Raw genomic sequence first — 19,654 nt, forward strand, 5'->3', positions numbered from 1 at the left:
CTAAGCGATGGTAATAAAATGTTATCCATTTTGAGACATGAGCATTATGTTTGTCTTGAACCATCCCATAAACACCTGTGGTTGGAGTGTTTACAGATACTGAGAAACACTTGTTTATTTATAAAAGTCTATAGATTTATTTATAAAAATGAGGGAAATAACATGCACATATATATATTTGATGATGAATCAAACCAATGTGTGTGCTTTTTTTTTTTTTTTTAAATTATAATAAAGCAAACATTTGTCTCCCATTTAAAACAAAGGGCTTTTCATCCGTTTTATTTTTCCACCACACCCCAGTGGTGTGTTGATTTTCTTAAACCTAATGGATATTGACAAATCTTAATCACTGACCAAAGATGTATTGTAATTTTAAAGATTTTTTAGGAAAACATATTGGGGTCCTTGGCGCAGCCATTATGGCTTGTTAATGGTGAGCGTATTGCTAATTAAGGGAGGCAAGTGCCTAAGCTGGCGATTTGGGACTCTAGCGAGGCTAACTTCTGGAACTGAAACTGGAAAGTGTGTAATCATGAGCTTGTAAAAAAAAGAACCTTTTGTCAATAAAAGCCTATTTCTCAAAGCTGTTGTGCGTTTTTTGTGCAAAATTCTCAGGGAGGGGGAAGTGGGTGTCTTAAAAGCACAAGTGATACAAAACATTCAGAACATCTTTTCCCTGGATGTTTTCACCCACTGTGCAATGAGTTCCGCCTCTCTCTGCCGCGCCTTAACCACAGAGGAAGGGTCCGCTGTATTGGATGCCCTGACAAAGACAAAAATTCATCATCTTTCCGATACCTTAACAGAGGGAGGTACGGTTCTGTGCTGTTAAATTCATTGCCCGTTGCTCATTAAAACTCGCAGAAACAGTTTTGTGTGTAAAAAGTGCAGTCACAACTCCCAGCTGGACAAAACAGTGAAAGTGCTGATTTAAACAAGACTGATTTCCTTTATCAACTCACCTTAGGTCCAGATGATGAGCTCCCTCTGGAATGTTAATGGCAATCAAAGATGGACTTAGTGACTTCCTGATCTGGAAATTAAAGAAAGAGGGGGGAAAAAATGTTGCAGTGACATCAATATTACACCACTGGAGCAAAGCGTTTTGTAGTACTCAGTAATCTCATACTGTGGTGGAGAACATGTCAGTGGTTTAGTGTCTTACCCCTCCATTCGCCCACGGATCCAAATCGCCATTTGAGAAGATGATATTGCTAGCTGTTAAAAGAGCTGGAGAGGAGGCAGCATAAACAAAGCCTGTTGAATTTGCATCACAACAACACTCGGATGCTGCTGCGTAGGAAATACAGCCGTTTAAACAAACGTGTTGGTTCTAAAGGGTGGATAAACCTGAGTATGCTTCAGTAGGTTCTAGCATGCTAAAGGCGTTAAGTTAAGCAGGGCCATATCCATCTGCTCACCATCCCCCCAGTACTGGGTTCTGAGCCAGCCTGGGCGCGGCACCACCGCCCAACGCTTTGCGCAGTAATCCTCCCTCATTCTCTGGGTAAAGGGCATGGGTGGGAACATGTCAGTCACGTTGTTGCTCTCGAAGCACATCTCAATCTCTGTGCAGGCCTAGCAAACACCCAAGCATCACAGATACTTTAATCGCCACTCTGCAGTATGAAAACCAAGTCTAAACAAAAGGACACTGTACGTTGGTTTAGTTGCTCTTGCAGCAGAACTAGGTGAACTAAGACTTGGGTTTTTGACGCAGTAAGGGAAAAAGCCTTCTGACGAACCTGATAGTCCCAGGCCAAGCTGTTAAGACCAAGGCCACAGCCAGTAGGATCTGCACACTCCACGTAGAGCGAGTAGAGGTTATAACAGGTCTGCTCCCCTGTAGCGTTATAAACAATACCTGGGGGAGGGGGTTAATGGTCCATGATGCATCCAAACACTGAACGGTGTATTGTTTCTCCTTTTAATCATAACCCAAATGAGATAAATTGTGATTTCGCGCCCTAATATAGAACACACAAAATTGTTCATTTGCCACCAGTGTAGTGGGTTGATGTTCCTTACCGACAGCATCTCTAAGAGCTGAAAGCACATCAGTTCCATTCAACAGGGTATCGCACACCACCTAAAGTGTAAAAATAAGCAGACAACAAGTTACTGTCTGTGAAGACACAAACAATGCTAATTTTGACTGAACTGCAGCTCTGAGGCCCATGTGCATCTTGTACCAAACGGGGAAGTCAGTAGTGCTGTAACTGGGAAAGAGGCATTTCATGTTATGCATCTACCAGCCCATCAGCTGTTTGCATGGTTACACTGTGCATTTTAGGGTTGCCCTCTTAGGGTGTTGAAGCACATAACATTGCTTCATAGCCACAAAGATTATTTGCCTCTTACAAATGATAAGTCTACCAGATGCTGACCAGTGCCCTCTGGTGATGAGGTCATGTGATGCTACTTGTACCCATGCAAAACTAAACTGGATATAAATGGCAAATAGTACAACCTTAACAGGGAACGCAGGCAGCGCAGTAATGAAGGTAGTGCTATACGGGTAGTCCAACATGGCCAGTAAGGTGAAGGCGTTGCGCAGGAAGCCATTCAGCTGGTGGATGTCTTTAGGGGAGGAGGGAGTCTTACACAGGGAAAACGCTGATTGGATGTGTGTGTAGTCTACGCCCCCAAAAAATAAATAAATAAAGAGGGGTTTTTAAAAAAGATGAATATATCAGAACATTTGGTTTGTTACCAATTGGCTTAAAGTGTCATTCACTTGTATTTGGAGGAAATTACCTTCTTGCTCTGCCAATGTCTGCAGCTTCTGAAATGCCTCTCTCACTGTATCTTTACAGGCTGGGTTATAATTCTCATAATCCTTCATGGGAATGTTAACACCAGAATTAATTAGCAATTCAAAGTTTACACAGGAGAACATACAAATGTTAAAAGCAGAGAAGGACGACTCACCGCCGTGACATCCCAGAAAAACTGCCTGGTGTCACCCATTCCTGCCGTGGACAAGATGGGAGCACTGGCGGCTAATGCCCCAGCAACAATGTTAGGGTACCTTATTCTCATGTAGACGCTCAACATGCCACCATAGCTAGACAGAGAAGGTAAGGTTATTATACTGCACAGTGTGGTTTAAATGTGATTTTGTGCACTTAAGGCTTGTGTCTGTACTGTGTTTCTGAACATCACTAATATGAGTCAGAACGGAGTAGGTTGAGCTGTCTGAAGGTCAAAATACCTTCCTCCAAATACGATAACAGGGCACTTTTGAGCACCCAATTCCTTCTTCAGCTCTGTTACCATGACGGCATAGTCAGCCAGGGCCTGCTCCACAGTCAAGAGCCCTATCTGTGGGATGTTAAAGGATTCTTGCCCAAAAGGCAAAGATTTCCCATAAAATCTCTGGAAATAATAATAATAAAAAAAAGACCCATGTTGTTGGAAAATACATTCCTGCAAGAACACAAGACAGATAAATGAAGCAATGTGTGCATACACAGAAACAAACTACATTTACAGCTCACGTATACACGTCTGGGAACACATTTTGGGCAAAGGATGCTGACCAGGATGGGCTCACAATGCCTGATTTGAAATCTTAATGAACAATGATCCTAGACCAGCCTTCTTAATGAAATTACAATTCTTCTGGAGGCTTTGCTTGTCAGTATACCGTAAACCTCGCTATGACTAACGTCCTAAGTTCTGATCTTGATAACGTGTAGATGTCTCATGACTCAGTTTGTGTTTTTAGGTGACAATCTCACATGCTCAGCAAAAATGACCAATGCGCCCTGCACAGCTGCCAATTCTGTGAGGAATCCAGTGTTCAGAGCAAAGTCCCATATGTCTCCTTCATTGCCAGTGTAGAAAAAAATTGGTCCATAGTTCTTCCTCCAGTACTGATCTAAGGAAACAAAAAAATCTGCATATAGCATCCAATCCTATGGCCTCGGTTTAGAAAGCAACATGAACATGAACAACAGTGCGGACCTGTGATGAGGTAACGCTGAGCAAACGTGCCGTTGCCCAGGCTGTTGTAGTTGAAGTGGTCCAGAACTTGGGGAAAATACTTTTCAATGAACTGAGGCTCGGGGTCTATTGTGAAAGCGGATCTCCTTTGCTGCCACTAAGCGCAAGGGAAGAACAGAACCATTTTTACACCAAAGTAACGGTACGGCAGTAGAACAACACCTTACAGCAGCGCTAACCCACAACTTACCGCAGATTGTCCGAAAGCCCGAGCAACAATTCCCCCACAGAGAACAGTGAGGCTAAGCGCAAAAAGACACGACTGGCCTGCCATTCTAAGGAGAAACTCGTAAAATCAAAGCAAAGCACAGAGAACGTTAAAGCGTCTTATTACTGTCATGTGATTTCGCATCATGTGACAGGCTTTTTCTTTTTTCTTTTTTTTTTTTTGTAGGCATGGTGCAGACAGCCGAAAATGAAAGTTTAAAAATGTAACTTTACGCTACAGTATAAAACAAAACTGATCATTTGAGTACACTACTGATATATAAGATAAATACTTTGTTAGACTGTTTTATTTATACTGATGTTCGATTGACACGTTAAATGTCATTTCAAAATAAAAGACGCAGATAGCAGAAACCTAGAAACTTAATGTGTAATTTGTGATGTGACCTAATCTTTTTAAATTGTATGGCACCTGATTTACCTGAACTTCTATTTAAAATCTATAGGTTATAGATTTTGATGAGTGTTTTTTTGCCTACATCTAATGTTGCTGCAGGAGACACACCAAAGAGCACGTATTCCTGCTGCGCCACCTCCTGGAGACATTATATTCTACAGCTGTGATAAAAATAAAATAGAAATTCACATATGAAGATTTTAAAGAGTCAGAGAGAGAACGAGACAGAGTAATGATTAATAACTACAAACATGACAGCAGCAGCAGCAGCAACAACAATGGAACAATAATAGTGAAAGTAGCCCATTGGCCTAAAGTTTGCTAACAGTGCACAAATATAGTAGAACAATAACTATGGAGAACGGTGTGCCAATATTGTTTACTGTAATGTAACCATTAAAATCTACAAGGAAATACAGATCACTCTGAAACTGTAGTAGGCAAAACTGTACTTACTTGTTAATACTATAAGCAATATTATAAAGCAAAATTATAACATAATATTATAAGCAGTTAGTTACATAAACTCTTGGACCAGAACCAACAACGATACACATAAACCTTTCCTCATAACTGACATCAAGTTGATAACAATATTTAGACATAATAAAGCAAACACTATGGCCAACAATTTTACCATCTCTCAGAGGACTCTTTGCGATAGCTATTGTGTATGCACGTTCAACACAGACCCACTGTATTCTTGTCTGTTTACTCCCACACCCTGCCAACTTGCAGGAATGTCACAAACCTGGTTTCCTGCTAGGTGAGGGCGGGACATACAGCTCCCACACTTTAGTTCCTGGTAGGTACAGACATACAGTGTCAAGCTCCTGCTCTGGAGCTGGACTTTTCTCCACTGCAACTGGCTGAAGCGGTGAGGTGAGTAGTGGTGAGTAGTGCCGTCTTCAGGCCTTCACTGTGATCGTTGGCAAGCTCGGAGTAAAGCTGGCATTTAAAGAAACTTGCCGTGCTTGTTTCATGCTTTTTCAAGTAGATAATTCTACTTTTACGGCTTAAGTAGGTTTTAAGATCAGAACTCTACACGTTTGGAAGCAATTGCTTTTCTGTACGTAGTGGCCTGGAATTGTTATGCTGTATGATATTTTTTAGCAAGGCATAACATTTACAAACCTGACAAAATGTAGGGCAAAGGAGTCATATAGTTCTTCCATACATTCCTTCAAGGAATGGGCAATTCATTTTTTCATCACCAAGTCTCGGCATTGACCAAATCATCTCTATGAAATGCATATCTCCAATGTACATATTCCGGAGGTAGTGCAAACCATGAAGCATTTATCTGAGAAGAGATTATTGCTGTAGGCTGTACATTCGGAGTCATGCTGTACACGGAGCTGATCCGACTGTGGGATGAAGCCGTGCGGGCGGTGGATGCCCAGGACTTGCACCGCGCTCTCGCCTCACTCAACCTTATCACCGAGCCCACCTCTCGCACGCTGTTCGTCACCGCAGCCGTCCACCTCTCCCTGCGCCAGATTGATCTGGCAATCAAAGTAAGCCCACCCCGCCAAATACAGGTGCCAAGGAAACCAAAATAGCAGACACAGCCTGTAAAAGTCTGTAAGGACCTGTAGCTGGTAAGTGAGCATGACTGATAACAAATGACTGACCTTAGGTTTATAAGAGTACCTGAGTGTGTTTGAATGTTTCATGTGGTTTCAGGCTTTGGATCAGGTTATTGCAAAGGATGAGAGGCTTGCCGTAGGTTTCTTTCAAAGGGCTGCTGTGCACATGATGGCAAACAGGTGTGATAGCTGCTGTCACATCTTCATGGCAGTCAGAGTCAGTCTCTGTGGATTAATGCACGTGCAATGGGCAAGCTGGACTTTTTGAGCCGTCTGACAGTTTTTTTTCTGCTTCATGACCTCAGTCTTTGTGTGCTCCGTCTCTCTTTCTCAGACTGGAAGAGGCTCTACGTGACTGTATGTGGGCACAGAAGTATATGCGAGACAATGCTGTCATTGACTACAAACAGCTGGGACTGCGCTATAAACTCTACAGCTGGCAGGTTGGAGCACCCACAAACCTTCACATTTCTCCGTTTTCATATTCCTTCTTATCATCTGCCACGAACCCACAAGGAAATTGCTGGCATTCTCGTTTCCCTGAGGTCAATGCTGCCATTGTGTGTGGTGGTGGTGCTTGGATCCACCTGGGTTGATGGCTGTCAGCAAATCCTCTTTAAGACGCAAAAGGGAGTGCTCTAGTCTTATGAAATGTCAAATGCCAAGGAGCAAAAAGACACGCCACACATTCCACAACGGCAAGGTGGAGCTTTGCCCAGCTGAAGCAACTTGAGCTGGGGGAAATATGTGTGTGCACATATTTGTTCCTGTATAGCATGTTGTGAATTTGGGGTAGGGAGGGTGATGAGGAAAATGGATTTCATTACCTACTCGAGAGGATAAAAATACTGAAAGTGTTTCTGGTCTACTTCCTGGTATGCGATGGAATTTCCAACATGAGGAAATCCTGCGTCTTACAGTGAATGATGATGTCACACACATTGTATTCCCAACAAACACAACAGGTTGCACATAGGATTGTGACATTATGACATAATATCACTAAAGTTCAATGTTGATGTATTGGGGATTTTTTGTCTCTGTGTGTGTGTGTGTGTGTGTGTGTGTGTGTGTTTCACAGGTCCTGTATAATGCAGCAGCGGTCTACTGCAGAATGAACCAGTGGGAGAAAGCGGAACAAACACTGCTGTCGGCCTCCCAGGAGCGGGGTGGGCGGGGCAGCCAGATGGACTCCGCTATGAGCAACATAGCAGTGAGCCTCAGCATATGCTGCTATTCCACATGCCCTCACCCCCATACCCAGTCCTGGATAACCATCACCTTTATATTTATATATAATGTTTATTTACTTTTTTTAGAAAAGGATATATGGGGGCTCACGTGTTGTAAAATCCTTAATTAATCTTACAATTATAGTTTACAAAATCTAAATAATATAATGTAAAAATGTAAAAAAAAAATAAAAAAAAAGTCAATGCAGTATATCCATGCTGCGGAAGGATGGTTCATTCAGCTCTGGCAGTAGATTGTTAATGGTAGCCAGCGGTAGAAGCTTTAATTCCACATATTGCTGTATTTGCGTCTTTGGTAGAGGAGGGAGGTGATCGTTCCTCTCATGGTCCCAGAAGGATTGGTGTTCCGGCCCAGGAAGCAGGATGTGGAGGAACTTCATCCAAGAGACTTCCTGGGTAAAGCGGAGGTAATCCTACTTACTAAAGTTAGCAACTGTTGGTCAGCAGAGGCCTTCAAAAGACTAAAATGATAAATATCTCATTTAACATTCTATTTTCCAGGTCATAATTTCTGACATCCCAAATGATGACTTTGGAGGCTTTGAACCTCTCAGGTTGCAGGTAGGATTACCTCTTCTAATTTAATATGAAATAACATTTTGGTTATGTTTGGGGAGGCTATCAAATATGACACAATCAGACATACATCAGCTTCACTTTTCACGTCCATTTTGGACTGCAATGAAAGAAAAGCTCATAGTGACAACTTGTCTTTACAACTCTAGCCAGAAAGCTATAAGGATTTGAGCACTGTTGTGGCAATGTAGCTCTTGCAACACTTGTCTCAGGTTTCAGATTAAACCACACTTGGCTGTATGTGTTTCTTTGCAGAAACCTGGGTATTATGAGCCAAAGGTAGAGGAGGGTCAGTAAGTATACTCATCAGTAATTAAAGGTCATATCCTTATAAAGTAAAAGACTGATCCTCAAATACGTCTGCACATTGTCAATAATATAAACACCTTGACATAACCTTATGAAAGAGCTGTATACAAATATCACCAGTGACAAAAACAGTAATAACAACAACAGCTAGCTTTAACGAACTGCACAGCCAATATTGCGAACCCAGTATGAGGTGAGCTGACCCGGGAGAGCGAGACAAATCGTTACCTAACGAGCGCCGCTTGTAGGGATTCGCGCTACATGCGCGTGAAGTGCAAGTATGTGGCCCGAGGCGCGGGAGAGCTGACCGTTCCCGTTGGAGCGCACGTGTTCGTGTTCAGCGACAATGACAGGGACGGTCTGGCTACAGTTATATACGACGGCAAGGTGCGGTCCGATATCTTTTAGTAACGTTCCAGTGCAGCGTGACTCACGCTGCGTGATGTTTTTAGAGGCACAATGCTTATTTATATTTTCCTTCTGTACTCTTTTTTTTTTTTTGCTCTAGAGAGGCCTGCTTCCTAACCACCTGCTTGAACCTGTGACAAAAAAAACGAAAAGCAAAAATAAAAAAGATGTAAGCAGTTCTTTATTTTTGATTTGACTATTAGTATTCCTGGTTTATTACAGTTCACACTACCTTTAGTGCATACAGTCATAACATATCAGAATGTTTCTCCCTCTCCTGTATTATCAACTCTTCATCATTTGTTTTTGTAGGAGGTGACCTAAAAATGTGTGCCTTTATTCAGAGCTTCTAATAGATACTGGCTTACATGTTTTCCAAAAATAAAGACAAAGGTTATTTTTCCAAAAATAAAAATGTCCATTTAGTATTATTTTCCAGCAAACCAAAGGCTGAAAATTTGAACTGATAATAAAAAGGAGCTAAACTGAGGAAATCACTGGCATTAAAAAGATTCTCCTCTATGCCTATCCGTGTCAAACTCTGTTAATGCGTGCTTAACCTCTGGTAGATTTATGAACAGCCAGGACCTACTCAGCCACCGTCTCTGCCCTCTGCAGAGCCTGCCCCATGGAATCCCTCTCCCGCCCAGCCTGAAGCCGCCCACGCGCCCACAGACTGTGACTTCGTCTCCCCCAGGTACAGCCAACTGCGTTAAAGCCCCAACTGATTACACTTGGTCATTCAATTTTGGCCTCCAGATCTAAATCCAGTCCTGAATTTTATAATAACTGGTGTTTAATCATAGAATTCATCTAAACTGTTAGCCACTGAGACCTAGTTAATGAGACTCTCAAACCAGTGTAGTTTGTTAGGAAAAAAGGGATGTTGAAAATATTTATTTCTAAATTGTCTGAACGTGTTTCTGTTGCCATGCCATTTGGGCTTTGATTTGCCTGTAGACCTGGCCCCACCCTCTCCTTCCACAACACAGCCCAGCTCAGCAGGATTACAGCAAGCCCAACAGCCCACCAGCCCCATAGCCAACCCTGCCCAGCAGGTGAGAGTGAACTATAGCCAACTAAAACTTGCCTGTACTCAAGGAATTTGTGATAGGCCTGTCTGGGGAAATGAGCCATTCCTGGAAGACATGTCTTTATGATAATACTAGAGATTTCAATCATAAAACGTTCAGTTTCACCCTGTATACCTGTGAAAAAACATCACATTTCTATTTTAGGCAGGTGTTTCTATGCACATGGCAAGTGCAGGCTTTAATAAATATTTATATCTGTGTTTGTGTGAGATGTTTTAATATAAAAGGATTAGTCTTCCTTCTGAAGTGTTATTAGTGTTTGACCTATAGTTTGCTCTTCCAGAATATGGTAAGCAAGTGGTATTTATTCCTCTTTTGAAATGCTTTTAAACTTTATCGCTCCAGCTAAATCATGCTTTTGAAGTACGAGGCTGAATATGACTAATCCAGAAGCCTCTCTTGGCTTCTCTGGGAGAAATCAAATTCAGTCAGTGAACAGCACTTTGATATGGCCTGATTCAGTCAGGACTGAAACCCAAGGGAGGAAAACGAAGCCAGATAAAAATATAACCTGGACTATTTGAGAGCAAAGCACCATATGCTCTCTGCCTCAGAGGACTAGACCTGAATATTGTCCAATGTCAGAGCCTCCGGAAGCATATGTGTGATAATTCACATGTAGGAAATGTAATTGGACCGGAAAAGAAAAAGAAAAAGACGTTTGCTTCGCGCTTAAATATGGGTCATTGAACTTGACTCCATCTGACTATCATGTGATATGATACAGAAACTGATCAAATTACATTGTTTTTTTCTTGGAGTGTTCCAAGAAAAATCTAAGTTGTGTATCCAAGCTTATAAGAGTGTGAGTCTGTAAACACATTTCACTTTTTTTTTTTTTTTTTACTTTACCCAAGACTAAGGGAGCAGGATCAGCCATACTAAAGGTACACTACAGATACACCATAGCCCTCAGTGTACCACTAGACACACCGTACCATGAGCTACAGGAGAGAATCGCTCAGAAATTAGGACAGCCTTCTGCATTCATTCGCCTTAGGTAATTCTTACAACTTGCCAACCTGCTTTTCTCAGCCACAGTTTTAAATGCATTTTCAAGGCTATCAGACGAATGGCTTCGGCTCATCTCCTGTGTCCTCCTGTAGGCACAAGCAACATGGGTCCCCAGTATTGAGACCCCTGGAGGGGGACGGAAGAGTAGAGGGCCTGGCCAAGGTGGTAGAGTCGGGCCGAGCAACCCTGTGGTGTCAGGTAGTCATTCCGTGATTTTCACTACAGGTGAACTAAGCAGCACAGTTTTGTGTGGCACTACAATCCAGCAGACTGGCTCTGAACTTAAACAATGACTGAGGTTACAGTGCAGAATGTCTCAAGAGGCTGTATCATAATAGAGTCGCAGTCCTTTTTATATTTATATTTCATTTTAAATGATCATTTCTTTTACATTTCCTGTTAAATTGATTGTTACAATTCAGTAAGGAAGACTATGTATTCACAGACCTGGGGTAACTACATAATTTAGGCAGTACAGATGTTTCACTTCAAATCCAGGTTGCTGGAGTACATAGTGAAAACAATGAAAACTGTTCTTGTCTAATGACTCAGGGCTGTGTTTTATGTCCTCTGGAAATCTCACCTTATCCAGCCCGAGGATCCTCTGGCCGGCAGAACTATTCTATACCAGATGGTGGCACTATATAACTATGTGCCACAGGGCCCTGAGGACCTTGAGTTTAGTGAGGGGGACACCATCGACGTCCTCAGTGAAGGTACATACACCTGGAAAGCACCATTTGTATTGTTTATACCATATATATGCAACTAATTAGAGTTACGGTACATTGTGGTAGTGCTGTCATGTTATGAGGCACTTCTCTAAATAACTATCCTTTCCTTATAAGTCGAGCAAAGTCACATTACACTGTATCTGAAGCTATTCTGTTTTGCAGTGAATGAAGAATGGCTGGAGGGACACACTGGTGGAAATATTGGAATTTTCCCAAGTTGCTTTGCCTATAAAGAGTCAGATAAAGTCAGACAATAAAACATCACTACAAAATCTAAATTAGCCATATATGACTGTAATTAGGGTACATGTCTTGGACATTACTTTACATATTTCATACAACTTAAAGTCAATCATACGTTAACACCTATCACACACACACACACACACACACACACACACACAAAAATCTTTATAATCAATTTGTTTATATGTAATCACATTTCTTATTTTTCCATCTCACTTTGAGAATCATTGAGGACATTTCTGTAATATTACACAGTTAAAAATTAATTGAATCTTAGAACAAATATGACTTTCAATCAGATTTACCTGCATTACTTATTGGAATTATTATAGTTTACTTGAGTAAATACTTAAACTCTCTGAGGAACAATTCTGTTTGATACAATACATGCATAAAATCTAGGTTTATGTCATAACATGGAAGCTTCCTGTAAAGCTTTCTGAATGGATAATAGGTAATGTAGTTGCCTTTGACTGATGAGTCATTCACTCGATTGTCTGTTATCTGACTAAAAGAAATAGCAGGAACTTTCAAGTGAAAGGATCAGACATTTCTAATCATGCTTTGTTCTGATACAGCATGATAGGTTCTTTTCATTTATCTTTTTTTTGCTGATTAGAAATTTTGCTCTTCTAAAGGTGATATTTGTGCTAACTTTTCCTACTGCAAACATTTCTTTGGTTTATAGCTTTGCTGCAATATATATTTGTGCTCAATCATTCTCTTATCAGATTAAATGTACTATCTGGAAGCACTTTTAGACATAATTAAATGACATTTAGAGAATTTAAAGTGAACCCTAACTAGAGTCTGTCACGGAACGCTCGACTCCCGCGAGGCACGTGGTTTGGCCAGCCACGTGCAGTGGGAGGACTTTCATTTGTGGCCACGCCTCCACACACCTGTACTTCGTTTTGTCTGTGTGTATGTAGACGTAATGTCTGAATGTAACGTGTTTGTGTTAGATGTATTATTGTGTATCATGTTTATCGTTTGTAATACGTGTGAGTGCCGCTGTCCTTTATGAAATAAATGTTCGTCCCCGTCAGGAAGTCTGTGCGTCCTGCACCACGCCCACCGGCACTCGGGCCGAAGCACGTTAGAGTCCATGTGGGTTAATTTGGATAAATAGGCTAATGTAGTATAGTAATATGTGGAAGGAGGAATTTTGGATGCTTTTGGACATCACCAAATCATACAAAGTCCAAGGAGCTTTAGTGTTCCACGTGTGACCAGTTCTCATTTATATAACTGCCACCTGCCTCTCTTAGCTTCCAGTTCACCTCAGGACAAATCTATATAGTATTAAGGGTCTACCAAACGACACTTTTATAACAATGGTTTATCATAGCCGGGTGGGCCACATGTTGCTTTTTCATCTAAAACATAGTCCCCTGCACCCAGCTCCACCATACGCTCCACTGTCACACTTGGTCAGATGTTGGAGCAGTATGCTTAGATCATTCTCCCAGTCGTTTCTAAGAGGAAACGAAGCTGGACGTGAGGTTTCAGCAGTATTGTGGTTAATGGAGTGGAGGCGTGACCCGGCCTCTCTTTCCGGTGTGTGTCTGCGCGCACACACACACATTTGAGGACCCCTGAATCTAATTAAGGCTATATCTCACTCCGTATCGCAAAACTTTCAAGACCGAGGATTAGCTACACGTCTCATTCGGATCCATCATTTGTCCATTCATTTCTTTTTACAACGTGGTGCTGAGAAAAGTAAATTGCAAACTAATGACGAGTCAAGCTCGTTTATCTTAATTGCATCGTCTTAAAAAGCTATAAATCTGTGGGCCAAAATCCTCGGCAGACGCGGTGGGTTAACTCAAAGAAAATACGGCAGAAGTGAATGGGAACGACCGCTTCAGATGCGACCATCTGCGACTATTAATAGCCCAAGGTACGGCGTGTGACTGATCCATTGGGTAGATGTCTGTAGCCTCAACTAATTTTTCCTTACACGCTTAAAGAGATGACCCACATCATACGGGCTTACTGATGCAACAGAGGGGACTCCATTAGTCAAACTGAGTAAGTAACTGTTTAGCCTGAGTAAGGCTACTGCTACTGAGTAGCCTGAGTAAGTAACTGTTTAAGGTGGTCAGCAGAGTCAACCAAAGCGTTTGTTTACTGGTCCGTAGAGGGACTGTATGAGGAATCAAGTTCTTTGTTTTTCTCCTCAGGCCACACAGCCACTGATGGAGAGTTCTCTGTAGCTCACTAAAGGAGGGCAGCAGCGATTTCACTGAATTAAGAAACTAGGAGGGTTTAAGATACTGTTTACTTCGCCCAGATGGAGATTAGTGAGGTCGATGTTGTTTGAAACACGCGTACGCACATCCAAACACTGTCCTCATTCTGTAGTATTTGTACATTCCTTCCTCTTAATGGAAGGAGAATGACAATGTGAGCAATTTCCAAATGAAGAAGGCTTGTGGCCTTGCTTGAAAATTCAATCATACATCAAAAATAATTCGAAAATGTATAGCGCCAATATGCAAGCCAAACAGAGGAACAAATGAGGCCACGGCATGCGTTTGATACTCAAGACTTACACGCCAACGTTCAAGAGTGTTTCAGGCGTCACATCGCATCGGTCACCTATGACTGGTACTATCGGAACCAGTCCGCGACCATTCCGACGTAAACCCTGAGGACTAAAAATACCGCACTTGAAAGACGTTCCCTTTTCTGACCAAGCAGAACTACAATGTTGTTTGTTCCTAGGCAACGTGGTCGCCTGCGTCATTTCCTCCGGTGCGCTGCTCTGCGCGTTTCACTGTAGCCTCAGCGGCAAGGAAGGCGAGCGGTCCACGGCACACGAGCTGAACGCGGCAGGAAAGTTGAAGCGCGCGTCTCCGACGTTACTATGCTGCTTTTCACTCTGCAATTGTTTTATCTCTCCGGCTGTTCACTAATACAACTGTTTGGGGTGGAATGAACTCTCACACACTTCGATACCTCGTTGGACTTAATTCATTAATGGTATGGCTTTTCTACATTTGTTTCTGCCGAAACAGTACAATTTTCAATTCTAGTCAGCTTTTTGCATATCTAACGGGAGACCTACATATACCTTTGCTTAGAATTATATAATGGGCCTTTATGGTGTGATTTTTATTTTATTTTTTTCTTTCAGTATCCTTTTAAACTTTATATTAGCCTTTCATAAGTGAGGACACACTTAACCGATTCTGCCCGATAGCAAGGTTTAGCAAGCAACTAAATATGACGAGTCTTATCTGCAAACAAGGCTACATGGAACAAGTGCGGTGCGGTTCTGTTCCACGAAAAGAGGGGACGCTACTTCAGCGCTTTTCTCAGTGCGTAATCTGAAATCTTCCCACGACATTGTTCTTTTGCTCGAGTTAAAGGATGAGCACAGATCTGGAGCGCGCGTCGCTGAAATCGGGTGCGAACTCTATGGGGTCCGGCGGGCGCGCATTGTCCGTTAACGTGAAGAAGCTACATAACGCGCTCAACGTGTTGCTCAACGACTTCGAGAGAGAGCAGTTCATCCACTGTCTCAACGTCTACCACGCCAAGCGCAATGTATTCGATCTTGTTCAGACTCTCAAAATCATTCTCAATACACCTAGCAAACGCCAGCTGTTACCCATGCTGCGCCTCGTTATCCCACGCTCAGATCAACTGTTGTTTGACCAGTACACTTCAGAAGGTCTCTATTTAAAAACAGAACTGTTAACAACTGCCGTCAACCCACAGTGTCCCGACGAAATAAATAATACAAATAATATAAACGTGCATGTCCGAACCCCCTCAGTCCACTTTGTCGAGCAGCAGGAACAGGCTCAGCCTTGCCACGTAACTTCACAGCCGTTGCCCGATATCAGCACCACCGCTGAGGGAACAGCGCCCGCAGTCCCGAGCCTAACCATGGCGCAGACGCATGAGGCGCCCGACGAAATCCGACAGGTTACCCTGAAACGCAGCAAGAGCAATGAGGGATTGGGCTTCAGCATCCGGGGCGGTTCAGAACACGGAGTAGGAATCTACGTCTCCCTGGTGGAGCCAGGATCCTCAGCAGAGAGAGAGGGACTGAGAGTTGGAGACCAGATCATCACCGTCAATGACATGGTTTTTGACCGAGTCACCCATGGAGAGGCAGTTAAGGTGAGAGTGAGAGTGTGAGTGTGTGTGTGTGTGTGTGTGTGTGTGTGTGTGTTGGGGGGGGGGGGGGGGGTTAGTTTGTGCATACCTGTCCTATATTTTATTAATTATGTATTTTTGTGTCACACACGCAATATGAAAAAGATGATGTAAGGTCCACACTTTCCTTGCTCTGGTTCATTTCGTCTGTTTTGAAATGCAAGCAGTTGCCCCCTTTGCCCAAATACCATTAAATCCCTCAGGTGTGCTTTACTCATATCTCTGCGGATGAATCTTTGGCCTGAATCCCAGGCCTGGTCACTGGCTTTAGCAGGATCACAGTCAATGTTGTACTTATTCTGGCCACTTGATGACACAGCGGTGTGGCACAGACTCCAGCGTCTCCTACGACTCCAGCGTCTCCTACGACTCCAGCTGCCACGCCTGGGGCGCTGCTACGGGCTCACTGATTGGCTCCACTCTCACATCCTCTCTGCCTTGGCCTTTTTTCACTGCCTTGTTTTCCTGGGTTTTCTTAATGCAACTTCCTAATTGGATAGAATGGCTTTTGATTTGGTTAGTGCTTTCAGCTCTAAAATCTATTTTAAATGTGCATATTTCAAATTACATTGCATTCTTTATTATTTATTTATTTGTTTTCAGTGTGAGTTTAAAGCTGCGCGTGATTACATAATGGGTCCAGATAACTAGGTGTTTCAAGTGGGAAATGATGAAAGGCACTTGGCGTTTCTCTTTCTCTGTCACCGCGTGTGTGTGGGCGGGGATCAGTATGTTTGTTTGCGAACACTGAATCTAGTCTCTGCCAGGAACTGTATTTGCTCTTCTTCTGTCTTTCTGTTCTCTGTCTCACTGACGTTGGTGGCGTGCGCGTGTGAGTAATGCAAAAATCTCATTGCACAGGCAGACCGCACATTTCGTTGCTGGGAATCTGCGCTAATGCAGCTCGCATCAGTTAATAGCTTGGCATAGCTTGAACAGACGGCTCCTGGTACTCACAAAAATAACATTTCAAACACGATTGATGCTTTCGTTTAAATACACTGGTCTGATTGGTTCTGATTTTGGTAAACTTGTCTTGCGTTATAAGTGAACAGAGGCTTCTGAATGTGGAGGATCATCTCCAGCTTCCGTATCTTAATCCCCGAAAAGTTCTCTCTCCGGATTTATTTCAGTAGTTGTGGTCGCTGAATCTCACGCCTGCTTTTTGCACAGACCCGTGTTTGACTTTCTTAGCGGCGTCAAATGGAGGGATTAGGAGTTTAGACACGTTGAGTTATAACCTTACAGTAAACGCGTCACACACAGCAAATGTAGTAATTGCAGCACACACAGCAAATGTAGTAATTATGACAAGTTTACATAGCTGTATGAAATGCATTGGTACAGCCCCGAATTCTAGGGCGCCATCACAAGAGGTAAGGTTGAAGGCCTTTAAAAAATTATTCGTATTTTTTAATTTACGATCACATCCTGGGGCAAGTGTTACGAGACAAAATATAATTTTTACTTGTATGAAGGTGAATTGGTACTAAACAAAATTGAATTTTAAATGTTTAGAATTCAATATTTGATATCGCGAATTTAAATTTGACCTGTGGAACTTCGTTTCTTACTAGTCAAAACTGAATTTTAATAATTGCAATCATTTAATAATTGTAATCATTTTCAGTTATTAAATGTAATTTTAACGTTAAGTTGCAGGATACGAAGGCGAGGATTGTAAACGGATTACTTTCAAAGAGACAACAGCAATTGCAAATGAATTGCAAATTTTGTCTGTTTAAACCATTTGTGCAGAATATGCAAGTAACTGGTCATTGTCAGCACACCCTGGTCCCGGCAAGATTATATTTTATTTTATGCACAAGCACTGCCCGCCCTCTAATACGCACGCGCAAACAACTGCTCATTGAGAAAGTGAGCGAGGGAGTTTTTTTTATTTTTATTGCACGTTACTGATGCCACTCATCATAAAACTTGGATTACTCTGCCGCATGCATTTCAAAGACCAGCCAAAAGGTCCCAAAAATATATTCGATATTAACTATAGTCTAGATAAGCATGCAGTAGAATTGGGCAGGCTCCCATTTAGCAGTATCGTCAGCAGGTACGGATATAAAAATAGTAGCCAACAACAATATGCAACCTCAAGATCAAACCAAACTTCTACAGTAAACAATTTAAATTACAGTTGAGTTGAAATGAAAGTATTCCTGCCCATTCTTACACTGGAATAGGTCGGATCATGGATATGTAGCTGGCTGTTAGCTTCTGACGTAACGTCAATGCTAGCACTAGACTCGGCGTTCATCGTGCCCTCGGCAGAATCTACAGTTTCAAAAGCCTGAAAAATATTCCGTTGTTTTCTTTTGCACGTTTATAGATTATAGTTGTTTGCCAACCCCCAAGATAAGCTAAATCCGGTTACAACCAACGTTGCGGGGCAATCACGATTAAACCCCAGACATTTTAACCATCGCTGACGTTAACACCAATGTTGTGAGAGGATACTGGACACAGCCAAAAATGCTTCGCGTTCACAAACAAAATTATTAAAAGCAATAATTCAAATGCATGATCTGCTGCTGTCACACTTATTTTCAATATAGAACGTTAAAAATGTAACTTAAATGCTTTGACAATGGCGGACATGGTTCTTGTACAAATTATGAAAACGATTAAAAAAAAATCAAGCAAGGTAACAATGGAGGTGTTATTGATTCTCTCATTGCCAATTTGCTTTTATAACGTGGACCGATTAGGATGCGGACGCATGTGCGGAGAAGAGCGAGATTTATTAAGAGCAAATCCATATTCAGAGTCGTTATAACGGTCCAGGGTCAGTGAGCCAACACGTAGAGTCCGGCTATACATAAACAAAAGCACACAATAACCAGCAAACGCAGGGTAATGAGGACAACTAGACACAGGTGCAATTCATTAGCAGTGGAGAAAACAACCAGAAGAAGGAAGTAAAGCAAAAAGACAGGAGGCAGGGAAACCATGGAGTCAGGTATGCTAGGAGGGGCCAACCATGTCCGTACAGAAACAGACCGGGGTTGACGAAAGGAGAGGCCGAGGAGACAGCAAACGACGATGGAAGACGGGACTGGGACAGAAACAAAACCGACACTGGCACCAGAGCGGACACATGGATGGACACAGGGACAGAAAGAGGGAGATACAGGAGCTGGGGAAGGCAAAAATAAAGGAGCAAAGTTATTGGAGTCCCACAGGAAACAACAGACACAGGTACAGGTGAGAACCACAGGGAACAACAGACACAGGTGCACAGGTACAGGCGAGAACCACAGGGAACAACAGACACAGGTGCACAAGTACAGGCGAGAACCACAGGGAACAACAGACACAGGTGCACAGGTACAGGCGAGAACCACAGGGAACAACAGACACAGGTGCACAGGTACAGGCGAGAACCACAGGGAACAACAGACACAGGTGCACAAGTACAGGCGAGAACCACAGGGAACAACAGACACAGGTGCACAGGTACAGGCGAGAACCACAGGGAACAACAGACACAGGTGCACAGGTACAGGCGAGAACCACAGGGAACAACAGACACAGGTGCACAGGTACAGGCGAGGACCACAGGGAACAACAGACACAGGTACACGCAAGAATGAAGACTTAACAA

The 19,654-nt window shown here is 42.6% G+C and overlaps 3 protein-coding genes across 4 annotated transcripts in view; 2 read left to right on the plus strand and 1 right to left on the minus strand.

Annotated features, from left to right (window-relative positions):
• Positions 1 to 207: 207 nt before the first annotated feature.
• dpp7 (dipeptidyl-peptidase 7) lies at positions 208 to 4,369 on the minus strand. The gene is made up of 13 exons (XM_027010848.2): positions 4,202 to 4,369; positions 3,973 to 4,108; positions 3,747 to 3,886; positions 3,218 to 3,381; positions 2,935 to 3,070; positions 2,761 to 2,842; positions 2,474 to 2,640; positions 2,032 to 2,092; positions 1,749 to 1,867; positions 1,425 to 1,581; positions 1,169 to 1,233; positions 966 to 1,036; positions 208 to 766 (listed from the first exon to the last, which is right to left on the minus strand). Exons 1-13 carry the CDS (start codon positions 4,283 to 4,285, stop codon positions 664 to 666), a joined length of 1,485 nt encoding a protein of 494 aa, XP_026866649.2. The 5' UTR covers positions 4,286 to 4,369; the 3' UTR covers positions 208 to 663.
• Positions 4,370 to 5,469: 1,100 nt separating this feature from the next.
• On the plus strand, positions 5,470 to 11,870 carry noxa1 (NADPH oxidase activator 1). Its single transcript, XM_027010864.2, has 16 exons — positions 5,470 to 5,518; positions 5,963 to 6,153; positions 6,323 to 6,405; positions 6,560 to 6,668; positions 7,307 to 7,438; positions 7,778 to 7,885; positions 7,980 to 8,039; positions 8,310 to 8,347; positions 8,612 to 8,750; positions 8,872 to 8,940; positions 9,390 to 9,468; positions 9,732 to 9,829; positions 10,723 to 10,865; positions 10,972 to 11,077; positions 11,472 to 11,595; positions 11,776 to 11,870. Exons 2-16 carry the CDS (start codon positions 5,980 to 5,982, stop codon positions 11,868 to 11,870), a joined length of 1,557 nt encoding a protein of 518 aa, XP_026866665.1. The 5' UTR covers positions 5,470 to 5,518; positions 5,963 to 5,979.
• Positions 11,871 to 14,661: 2,791 nt separating this feature from the next.
• whrnb (whirlin b) overlaps positions 14,662 to 19,654 on the plus strand; it is a 47,418-nt gene continuing 42,425 nt past the window's right edge. For both annotated transcript variants that reach the window (XM_035530288.1, XM_035530289.1), the window contains exon 1: positions 14,662 to 15,999. In XM_035530288.1, coding sequence (XP_035386181.1) covers positions 15,241 to 15,999 — 759 coding nt within the window. In that variant the 5' untranslated portion in view covers positions 14,662 to 15,240. The remainder of the gene's footprint in view (positions 16,000 to 19,654) is intronic.

This window comes from Electrophorus electricus, chromosome 9, assembly GCF_013358815.1.
Source record: "Electrophorus electricus isolate fEleEle1 chromosome 9, fEleEle1.pri, whole genome shotgun sequence".
NCBI classification, from domain to species: domain Eukaryota; kingdom Metazoa; phylum Chordata; class Actinopteri; order Gymnotiformes; family Gymnotidae; genus Electrophorus; species Electrophorus electricus.